This window comes from Nylanderia fulva, unplaced genomic scaffold (genome assembly GCF_048542155.1).
Source record: "Nylanderia fulva isolate GAGA-0341 unplaced genomic scaffold, ASM4854215v1 Scaffold68, whole genome shotgun sequence".
Classification (NCBI taxonomy): domain Eukaryota; kingdom Metazoa; phylum Arthropoda; class Insecta; order Hymenoptera; family Formicidae; genus Nylanderia; species Nylanderia fulva.
Window position 1 is genome coordinate 396926 of NW_028190786.1, and position 12260 is coordinate 409185.

At 25.6% G+C, this 12260-nt stretch overlaps 2 protein-coding genes across 2 annotated transcripts; one reads left to right on the forward strand and one right to left on the reverse strand.

Annotated features, from left to right (window-relative positions):
* Positions 1-701: 701 nt before the first annotated feature.
* LOC146720511 (uncharacterized) lies at positions 702-4267 on the reverse strand. Its single transcript, XM_085488330.1, has 2 exons — positions 2828-4267; positions 702-2724 (listed from the first exon to the last, which is right to left on the reverse strand). The coding sequence occupies exons 1-2, from the start codon at positions 3897-3899 to the stop codon at positions 2648-2650; spliced, it is 1149 nt and encodes a 382-aa protein (XP_085344456.1). The 5' UTR covers positions 3900-4267; the 3' UTR covers positions 702-2647.
* A 724-nt stretch (positions 4268-4991) lies between these two features.
* LOC114933849 (aminopeptidase N-like) lies at positions 4992-10951 on the forward strand. Its single transcript, XM_029306423.2, has 7 exons — positions 4992-5060; positions 7175-7554; positions 8080-8375; positions 9139-9359; positions 10117-10476; positions 10575-10650; positions 10723-10951. Exons 2-7 carry the CDS (start codon positions 7221-7223, stop codon positions 10846-10848), a joined length of 1413 nt encoding a protein of 470 aa, XP_029162256.2. The 5' UTR covers positions 4992-5060; positions 7175-7220; the 3' UTR covers positions 10849-10951.
* The last annotated feature ends 1309 nt before the right edge of the window (positions 10952-12260 follow it).

Below are 12260 nucleotides of genomic sequence, written 5' to 3' on the forward strand. Positions count from 1 at the left end.
ACAAAAGTTTTAAATAATGTGAATATGACTACTGTGTTGAAAAAATATGTATGTAATATGCTCAGTGCAGGCGCGCTCTCACAATATGGTATGGACAACTGAGATGTGCATTGTATTTCTTTGTCGAATATTAAAACTGTTTTTTAATCTAAAAATCTGTTCTTTACTCTGCTAAATCCTATAAATTATGGGCCCAGACAGTAGAAATGCCCATTGAACAATAATATATAGTGAAAATGTAAAGCTAAAGGATTCTAGCATTGAGAAGCGCGCGGTTCACTTAACTTATCGTGCATGTCTAAAGAATTCCGCCAAACGTCCCGAGCAAGAGGCTGAAAAACTGTGCCAGTTGAGAGACATTATCTGTGTGATTTGTTACATATCCTACAAAGATAGCATCGTCAACGATGGTCCCGACTATTGAGAAGCTGCGTGATCGTGACAATTACATAGATTGAAAATTTGCGATGCAGGCGTACCTTCAACTCAACAATCTATGGAAAATCGTATCAGGTGACAGTAATGATGCGAGAAGAAAAAGAAGAAAAAGGCGTTCATGGCTCATGCGAAAAAGAAAGATATTTATGTTTAAGAATGGTTTTTAAATTCAGGAGAATCATCATATATTACGAAGAACATAAATATAATTTATCAAATGCAACGTCAAAGACAGCGCAAAAAATAAAACTTTGCTTCCAGATCAATTGGTACCGCAGAGATCCAAGTTATTAACAAATGGACAAGAGATATCAAATGTGGAAATAAAAGAGACGTTGTATGTATATGTACCTGACGCTGCTATAATTTACTTTTTTTTACTGATTGACACGATCTAAAAGCGATTCATGTATATATTCATTAAAAAGAAATACAGATCAGCGATTAATGTAGTAGTGGTATATGTTGACGATCTGTTCATTTTCTCGAATTAAAAGAAGAGAGAACATCAAGAAAAACTTACAAAAGAATTTCAAGCTGAAGAACCTTGGTGCTGTTAAAAAATGCATAGGGATGATTATTACAAGAGATACAGAAGAAAGAAAACTGTGGATTGATCAGAGAGATTACATCGAAAAGATACTCAAGAGATACAAGATGGTTGACTGTAAAGCAGTGAACACGTCGTTCGAATCAGGATTAAATTTCAGCGTTAGTGACGGTAATGTAAATAAAAGTGTACCTTATCAAGAGGTTATAGAGAGTTTGCTATATTTATCACAGGTAGATAAGTAGACAGAATATAACATTTGCAACTAGCTTGTTAGGCAGATTCAATAATTGTCATACTACGGTACATTGGAACGCAGAAAAATATGTTCTTAGATATTTGAAAGGTACATTAAATTATAAGTTAGAATTTAATATTAAATCAAATTTTGATGCATATAGCGATACAGATTAGGATAATAAATTAAATGAAAGATACTCCGTTACTGGTTCATGTGTCAAAGTAAATGGCGGGCTCATTTCATAGTATAGTAAGAGACAAAAGACGGTTGCTTTATCAACCACAGAAGCCGAATATATGACATTATCTTTTACAATTCAAGAAACTCTGTGGATTAAACAATTAATGAAATAGATACTAACAAGGGACATGTCACAACTGTCCGGAACCGATTTGATTCTCCTTGAAATATGTTGTTAAATACACAAATCTAAAAGACACGTATTTTTTTATACGTGCGCAATTTGAGTTTTAAGGGGTGAAACACCCCTTTAAAGAATAACGGTATTTTTCTTTAGGATCAAATATCTGCTAAACTATAAGAGATATAAAGAAAAAACGTACAACAAATTTTAATGGCTTGAAGAGTACTTTAAAGTTATATGAACAAAAATTTTTTTTTTTTTTTTTTTTTTTAAAAAACCCTCACCACCTAATTTTTTTTTTCAAAATTAAAAATTTTGTTTTACCTAATTTAAAGCTTATTTTTTTCCAAATTCAACCATGTGTAATAAAGTTATGTTACGAAATATCATTTTCGAAAATTAATTATAAACGCTCCCGTATATACGCTCATCCGTGCTATGTGCGTAAGTAATTACCGTCGAACAATAAAATATATAAAAAATGTTTTTGTATAATTCTTATTTATGTTTTCTATGTATTTATAACTGTGTATTGTGTATATTTAGATTTTTTAAAAAATGTATTTGCATTTTATATTATTCACTCATTATACACATTACAATAATGATATTCGACAAAAAAATGTTTCAAACATAATGACTTCTTGCACCAAGAACATCTTACTACAGCTATATTATTGCAACCTTCGATATCACATTTTGTTAAAGTTTCGTCTAAACTAAAGTGTACTGGATTTTCGAATTCGTCTGGTCTTTCATTCGTATAACCACTTTTAAACCACGAATATTTAAATAAGTTTTGATATCGTGGGGATGACAATTGATTATGTATCAAAGATTGCAATTTTATTATATTATTTCGTTCATGTAAGTTTATATTACTTTCCAACAGTAAAACCGCATCTGAAAATCTTTTAGCAAAATTTTTCCAAATTCTGAATCCATAAACATCTAATGGTTGTATTTTCCCTGTAGTTCCTTTCGGTATTATCATAGTAGTAATATGTGTTCCAGGAGGTGTTAAATCCGAAATCATATTGGGGCAATGTCCAGTTCATGAATCGATAAGAAGAACGCTATTAGGACCAATGTTTGCGAAATAAGCTTCTTCTAACCACATTTTAAAATGATCTGTACAAAATATAAATGTTAATTTAATAGTTTTTTTATGACTCTTATTAAATTGTTAAATAAAATAAGGTTGTTAAAAAAAGTAATTATAAAAGGAAAATACCTGATGTCATTTTACCAGATTTCGATGCTTTTACAATAACATTTTCTGCTTTAAATAAATTTTCTTGTACTCTTGGTCCAAATTTACCATTAGCTTCTTTTAATACAATAAATAAAGGGGACAACAAATTGCCATTACAGGATATTATTGGTTGTATCGTATATGAATGGGTTGTTGATGATATGGATTGCACGACACGTTCTACTTTCTTTTCTCCCTGGTTAGACAATGATCTTCCAGAGTGAAGTTCCAATTGGAAACCACTTTGATCTGAATTGTAAATATTTTCAGATCCAAACTGTTCAATAAGAGGTTTTACTGTTTCCAGAAAATCATCAGCTGATTTTTGCAAATCAGCAGAATCTTCTAATGTTCTTCTAGTGACAAACTTCGTAACTTTTCTTGAAACAATTCGGTGAGACTTCTTAAATCTTGCTATCCAACTGTGAGATGCTTTAAATATAGGATTTAAATTTCCTATTTCTTCTTGAGCTTGTAAAGCCCATCTTTTTAAATCAATATCATGAACCATGAATCCTGATTCGACAGCTGCAGTAAATTTATCATGTGTAAATTTGGAGATGTAAGATAATTTTTCTGTACGACTTCCACCTGATTGTATTTGTTCTTCCCATCGCCTTAACTGACGTTCAGATGAAACTCTTCTAAATTTATTTTGTACTACTCTTAGAGGACGATTCCTTTTTCTGTCATTACTGTTTTCATCAGTGTCCCGAAATCGCCAATACTCAACAGCTCGTCTTTTATAAGAACTATCAAAATTTGTATCATCATTTGAACAATGAGGATGAGAATTTAAACTATCTTCATGCCATGCTTCTTCGTCATCTTCAATTATTTCAAAACTATGTAATTTATAAGGTTCTTCATAATCGAGATATATTTCTTCCGTTACTTCCACCCCATTATAATGAAAAACGCTATCCAGTAATATTTTTTTAATGTTTTCCTTTAATTCCACTTCTGCTTCAGTTACTGGCGTTTCTGTTAAATATATTGAATTTATTGACACCAATAAAAGTCTAACAACGTTAAGCGGATTGATAATCATATTCAAAGATGTTATATTTTGCTTTCTATTGCAATAAAAGAACAGTTTACACAGATATTATTACAACGAAAAGACTACACCGACTGTGAGAATTATGCTGCTACATGAACAATTTATATTAACTTATCAGAAATACGTCATCACATAATCTTATTTTATTATTTATTTTAACGTATTAAAGATTTTATTGTAAAAATTATAACTTATCTGGAACACGTACACATAATCTTATCTTATGATTCATTTAACGTAAGATATAAAATTTGTTTATGCCAAATATTGCGACATTGGTATTCGCAAGATTCAATTAAAAAATAATTTTATTATAAAATATAATTGTTTTTAATTTTTATAGAAGAAATTAAATATTAAAGAAATAATAAGAAAGCAGGGGGTATATTTAAAAAATTCTTATTAATTATATTTAAAAATTTTTTTTTAAATCTAAATATACACAATACGCAGTTATAAATACATAGAAAACATAAATAAGAATTATACAAAAACATTTTTTATATATTTTATTGTTCGACGGTAATTACTTACGCACATAGCACGGATGAGCGTATATACGGGAGCGTTTATAATTAATTTTCGAAAATGATATTTCGTAACATAACTTTATTACACATGGTTGAATTTGGAAAAAAATAAGCTTTAAATTAGGTAAAACAAAATTTTTAATTTTGAAAAAAAAAATTAGGTGGTGAGGGTTTTTAAAAAAAAAAAAAAAAAAAAAAATTTTTGTTCATATAACTTTAAAGTACTCTTCAAGCCATTAAAATTTGTTGTACGTTTTTTCTTTATATCTCTTATAGTTTAGCAGATATTTGATCCTAAAGAAAAATACCGTTATTCTTTAAAGGGGTGTTTCACCCCTTAAAACTCAAATTGCGCACGTATAAAAAAATACGTGTCTTTTAGATTTGTGTATTTAACAACATATTTCAAGGAGAATCAAATCGGTTCCGGACAGTTGTGACATGTCCCTTGTTAGTAACGACACTGTGTATTTGAAATGTATGACGTTTGCGTCGCTTACTTCGTCGGATAAATAGGTCCAATCGTGTATCAATGTGCGCCGGCCAGCGACAGCGAACAGGCGAGGACACGCTGATTTGTCGCGGAAGCAAAATTACAAATATTTTCACTAGATTCAAAGTACGTTAAATTTTATAAAATTTGTTTTGAATGTTGTAAAATATTAATAAATTCATCGCTAATATAGTCTATTTTATGATACTAGTGCACATTATAGTGTTTTATAAGTAAAACAAGTGAATGTTTTTTGTTGAATCTCGGTCAAATGGTAAACTCTTAATAAGAAATATCGAAGGTCTTGTAATATGAGTTATCTCATATTAGGAACCATTGTTTGTAACGTAGATAATTGATTATTTTGAGATTATTTTATGTTTTTAGATCTAAAAGTTTATAAATATAAGTCTGATAAATAATATAATTAAAGCTGTATTTTTAAATTTTATTGTTGATTCTGAAGATATAACACTGTAAAAGGTTTAAAATTAAGATTAGTGATAATAAAAACATTTATTTTTATACAACTAGTGATAGATAAAAAGGCCAACTTATCGAGTAATTATTAGAGTTGTTCTGTCAAATAAAATTTATTTCATGTATAAACAAAGAAATGGCTTAAGGAAGATTATATCTCAAAAAAGAAATATTATAAATTACGTTCATAGTTTTATCGGTTGATACAGCTTTATACTTGCTGACTTAATTTTTACAAAACATCTTACCAACTAGCCTATCTAAAAGCTAAAAGTCATATCAATAATAGTTTTGATTTCTACAGTATGTTGTCTGGTAAAAAGATTGATGAAAACGATAAGATGTTTTCTTTAGATGTTGTTTCTTTATTTATGAACGTACCTCTAGATCTTGCGATTAATGGGATTAATGATAGATGGGATCACATTGAAACAAATACTAGAATACCGAAGAGCGAATTTATATGTGGTATAAAATTTATATTGACTTCTACTTATTTTACATTTTATGACATAATTTACAAACAGACTTTTGGGACCCCTATGGGGTCTCCGTTATCACCAATTATAGCTGACTTGGTTATGGAAGATCTTGAGGATACAGTTTTTAAAGCGTTATATTTAAAATATTTGTTTTACTTCCGTTATGTGGATGACATAATATTAGCCACTTCTATGATTAATATGACTCAGATAGTTAATAATTTTAATAACTATCATGATAGACTTAAATTCACAGTAGAACAAGAAGTTAACCGTAGCTTGAATTTCTTAGATTTATCACTAAAAATTATTAATAATATAATATACATTGATTGATATCAAAAAGAAATCTTCTCAGGAAGGACTTTATCATTTTTTTTAACCACTTATTATGCCATAAAATTGAAATATTATACAACCTTGTGGACAGATGTTTGTTGTTATCACACCCACAATTTTTTAATAAAAATTTGGAGTTAATCATTAATATACTCACAAGCAATGGTTTTCTTTTTGGGACATCTATATAGGAAGATTAAAATTTGAAATTCAATTTTTTGTGTGCAATTAATTGTCACTTTACTACTGTCAGCAACAAATAATGTTATTATAACAAAGTATCTCTATAACAAAATAATTGAGATCGTATAAAATAGCCTTACTGACAAAAATTTTTTATTATTCTGTTGACGATCGTTACCGTGACATGTTAGTTGTATGCTGTCTCTCGTTTTCTTATTTCTGACTGGTGTCATGAAGATATATAATGTTTTAATTCGTTAATAACTTGTGAACTTATTTTGTTATAATTTAATTGTATAAGTAATATCATTATATACTAGATTATATCAGTTCTGCACTAGTACATTATTATATGCGGTTTTTGAAGTAATTATTATACTTTCATTTTTATTTTTTTGTATATTTAATATTATTTTTAATTTATTTTTTGTAGTATTGTTTACTTGATGAGGACCACAATCACAGTTTAGTTTGGTCGATTATTTAATTTTCCTATTTATTGACTAGCGATTGGAAAGAATCACGTTTAATAATGATTATTATATCATACTTTTTGACAGCGATAATACTCAAAGTTTAAATAAATTTTATTTATATTAACCTAAAAGAATATTATTTCAGAGTTGTTATTAAATCGATTCCAAAAAGGAATACTTTTAATCTGTATTCGTAATGATAATTATGATTTTAAATTTTCAGAATATCAATCAATCATATTGTATGTGGTATTTAATTCTACAACATTAAATTTTACAGGACGATTTACCGTAATTCGAGAACTCCCGATAATCTATGGGATATCATGCAAACTATCATAGATGCATCAACAATTAATAAGGATTACAAAATAAACTTAAAACGAATGATAAATGTTTGGGCTGAACAGAGGCACTGTCCTGTGCTAAATGCGATACGAGATTATAATAGAACTTACGTAAATATATCGTTAGACAAAAGACAATATTTTCGTCCAACAACTTTTTTTATACCAATCACCTATACTACGGAAATGAACATCAATTTCAACCCAAAATTGTCAATTGTGGATCATTATTATTTAACGGAAACAAATCCCGAGTTAAAAATACCCATTGATAATGAAGATCAATGGGTAATTATCGATAAACAACAAACTGGTAAATATCACAAGTATTCTTATTAGTGTACATATGTATATATTTTAAATTATAATTAAATTCTTATATCCGTATTTCCTATCACATTATATAAATATTTATTAACATCTCATTAATACCTATATATTTTTTTATTATATAAAACATCTATATTATTAAATATTTGAATACTAAAATATTTTTTTATAAAGATTAAAATTATATTTTACACATTACATATAATAATATTCCTTTAAAGTATTCTTCATATATTACCCCATTAAATTTTTACAATTTCATACACTACGTACGTTGCTTAATTATTGGAACTTAATTTTTTATTTAAATTAATAATCTAAATATTTTTGTGATTGGTAATATTAATAAGATATTTATATCTTTTACTATAATATACATATATGTATACTTATATTCATTTTTAAAACAACTTTATATGCTTAAAATAAAGGAAATAAATATAATGTGTAATATTTTATTATATTTATTAAAAGAAATAATCGATAAAATTCATTTGTTGAATAATAGGATACTATCGCGTCAACTATGATCCGGAGAATTGGCGAAGAATTGCACGTTATTTAAAGTCGGAAAACTATACTAATATACATGTTCTGAACCGAGCACAAATTATCGATGACGCGTTTCATCTTATGATGGAGAAAAAACTAAATTTCTCTATATTCTGGCAACTTGCGAGCTATTTACCGAGAAGAGAGAAAGATTATATAGCATGGTACCCTATGATCAAAGCTTTTGAATACATGTCGAACTATTTTGCAATGATAAATGCACTTGACGAGGATCTTCCTTCAGCACTCAAGGTATTTTACAAATTGTAGCGATAAAAACGTATTAAATATTAATCAACATATACAAACGATTTTGTAACATAATTCTGATTTTTCGAAAAATATAAAATAGTTAGTAGTTAAAGAAAAATATAAATTTTGTACTAATAATATATAACAACATTTTAACAATATGCTAGTCGTTTTATATCAATGATGACGCCTTTAATACAATTAGTAACTTTTTATATTTTTTTAAATAACTGCAAATAAACTCTGCATTTATTTCTTCTGTTTCTTTATGAATCTACATGGCATATTTTTTATACTAATACGCAATGATCATTGAATTTTTCTTACCATCTTTCAATCGCAATAAAATCTTACAAATTTTTTTTTAAACAAAGATTATGTGTTGTAAATTTTGTTTTTACTTATAAACTTTTGATTAAAAAACAAATTTTTACTTGATTTAAATTATAATTCAATTTATCGGAACTGCGTAAAGTTAAAAGTATAAAATTAAGCGATTTGTAATTTGCTAAAAAAGAATTAAAGGAATTAGTTGAAATATATTTTATTTGTTATAAGCATAAATAAATTTATTAATTTAAAGTCTATTTTAATCACTTGTTGAAAGAAAATAATCTTACAATTAGTAAAAAAAGAATGTGTATTTTTTCGGACATATATATATATATATATATATATATATATATATATATACATATATCATATTTTCCTTTCCATAGAATATAATAATTAAACAAAAAAAAATATATTTTTTAAAATGTAGGGACCATCAGTAAAAATAAAAAAGATGTTGGGAGATAAAAAAGGACACTTTCTATATAGATACAAGCATATACACAATCAAATAAAACTCGTCGATGACGATTTTAATCAAAATTTAAAACTAAACTTAAGAAAATGGGGATGTGTTATTAATAATCAATTGTGCATTAGAATAGCCACAAATAATTTGAAATTGTATATACAAAATAGTACATTAAACAAGTAAGTTTTCTTTAATATTAATTATTACTATGTAAATATTTTTATATCCTTTTAGAAATATAGTATATAAGTTATAGAAAATAAAAAATCAAATTTAAATATATACATAGTATTATTCTGTACAGCATATGCCATACACATATGCATTTTTTTGTTAATTAACTTAATTTAATAATTTCTTTACGTGCGTATACAGGAAGAGTAATAAAAATAAAAAAATTAAATAGCTAAAAAACCTTTTACATAGGTTTTTCATACTAAAGTAAATGTTGAAGAAATAAGAAAAAATTATTTCTATATTTCCTATGTAAATTACTTAAATAAAATTTTTATTTATCATTATATTATATATATAAATATATATATAATTTATTTATATATTTCTTAATATATTTGATTATAAAAGTTGGTACAATAAAAAAAATTGAAAAATATAAAAGAAAGAGAAATAAAAAAATTAAAATATAAAATTAAAAAATAAAATAAATAAAGTAAAATATATTTCTTTAAAAAATATATATAAGATAATTTTTATTATTATTTATCCACTATTCCTCTTATTATTGTTTTTATATGAAGATTATACAAAAGAGAGAAAAAGTTTGTGCAATGGAGACATTTTATATAATTATATAAAAATATACATATATTTCTATATATATAAATGCTTTTCTGAATATTTATTAATATAAAAATGCAATATGTTAAATATCGATATGTCATCAAAAACTAGAAATTAATTTTTTATGTGTCGTAGAATTTCGCCTGGGTGGGAAGAATGGACATATTGTAATGGTTTAAAAACAGCAGACATAGAATTATGGTACGCCGTACATTCGATGGCAACTCGTATATACAAAGAAAAATCCGATTATAAAATGTTGAAATTCCTTAGTTGTTCTGAGAATCCTTTGATTATCATTCAGTATCTGTGGTTTTTGATACCGAGATTTGAAATAAACACGTTGAAAGATCATAAGATGCTTACACAGAAAGATAAGAATAAATTTCATACTTTAACTACTAATATGTTTCTTTCTACTCTTGCGAGGCATGCTAAAAACACTCGAATACTTGAAAGAATAATGCAGTTTTTTGGTAGAATACTCGAACACAGGTAACAGCTACTATTCTATAAATATATATTGTCTATAATCAAAAGAGCTTGTGTATATGTTTTTATTATATATCTATACATATACCATTTTTTTATAGTCCACGTCAAGTCAGTATAATAACGGCATTACACGTGCTTATTAATAATGTGTATACTTTGAAACAAATCAGTGAGGTAAATTTTATACCTTTTTTACAAAATTTCTGTTTAACAAAAAAATCAAAATTAATATAATATTTATTTCAGATATTGAAATTTGTACAAAACTTTATGAAACACTATAAATACACCAATTTTATTTATACCAAGTTAGAAGCACGTTATTATGAAGTGCACAACCAGCAGCAATTTTTTTTCTATTTGTTTCAGTGAAAATTTAAATGAGTAACTCAAATCGTCTCATTGAATTGATATGGGTGTAATTAAAACATGTACATTACATCTGCAACAGTAATGCACCCATTTTTGTATTGATTATTCAATAATATAGCATAAATATTGAAAATAATTTTTTATACATATATTGATAATGTTTTATATATTTCGTATATAATTTTTGTATATAATGATTATATTTATAACGCTCTATTAAATATTTATATATTAAATAAATATAAGATATAAAATTAAATATATCCTACATATAAATATATATAAGATATGAACAATATTTAACTTATTATTAATATTTACTTAGTACATTTAATGTATATGTAAATAATAATATTTAATGTTAAGATTATAGCATTTTAATATTTTATATTAACGTTTATAGTAATTAGTATTTTATTATTAATATCTTTATAACATTTGTACATTGTCTTCAATTTTTTGTAAAATAATAAAAGTTTTAATAATGAAATTTAGTATAATTATAAATTCCAAAATGTCAAGTGCCAAAAATATACAATTTTATGTTTAATATTAAATTTCTCTTTTATGTTATAATTATTAATGGTTAAAGAAAATACATAAAATAAAATCAAAATAAATAAAATATTTGTATGCTAATAACGATTAGGTATTTCTTTCTTTCAGAAGAAATTTAATACAAGACGATAAAACAAAGTATTCTTTGAACATATATTGTACTGAATTTATTATATTTTTTAATTATAACTGAACATTTATTGTGTGAAAAATTTGACTTACAAATTTTCGCGCTCTTTTATTCTGACAACTCTTCATATTTTTACGATCGTCTATAATTTATTTATTAATGTTTTTATAATTTTCCACAAATAATAATAATAATAAAAGTAAAATGTATTAAAAGGAAGAAGAAAGAAAAATAATGCTAAATGTTATTAAATCTTGGTTTTAGATAGACCTGCTAATCCATAAAGAAAAATAAAATAAAGAAAGAAATATTGAAATAAAATATAAATAAAGTAATATATAACAAATCCGGCAAAATAAAAAAATATAATAATTTAATTAAGATAGAAAGAAAAGTGGTATTTGCTTTGTACATAGTTTAGTAAATTATTGCTATAAATAATTTTGTGTAAGTATAAGAAAAAGTAAAAAATATATTTCTTCATAGAATTTCTAACAATATACAATATTGTCATTGGATTTTAAATAATTTGTAAGAAAAATTATTTTACATATAAATTTCCTAAAGTACAAATAAATAAAAATCTCAAAATAAGTTGGCTATGACAGTCCGGGCGCAATAATATGACGCATATACATTTGAATGAATAAATTTAATAATAAAATTTATTATATAAAAAGATGTTAGTAATTACATATCGCGAAAGTTTCGGCTTTATCGCTCG

Bases quoted from the DNA above. Each gene is read 5' to 3' on its own strand.
- LOC114933849 (XM_029306423.2), top strand. From the start codon at position 7,221: ATGCAAACTATCATAGATGCATCAACAATTAATAAGGATTACAAAATA. The intron at 8,376-9,138 runs GTATTTTACAAA...TTTAAAATGTAG, and splicing joins ATCTTCCTTCAGCACTCAAG to GGACCATCAGTAAAAATAAA. The intron at 10,651-10,722 runs GTAAATTTTATA...TATTTATTTCAG, and splicing joins CTTTGAAACAAATCAGTGAG to ATATTGAAATTTGTACAAAA.
- LOC146720511 (XM_085488330.1), bottom strand. From the start codon at position 3,899: ATGATTATCAATCCGCTTAACGTTGTTAGACTTTTATTGGTGTCAATA. The intron at 2,725-2,827 runs GTATTTTCCTTT...TATTTTGTACAG, and splicing joins ATCTGGTAAAATGACATCAG to ATCATTTTAAAATGTGGTTA.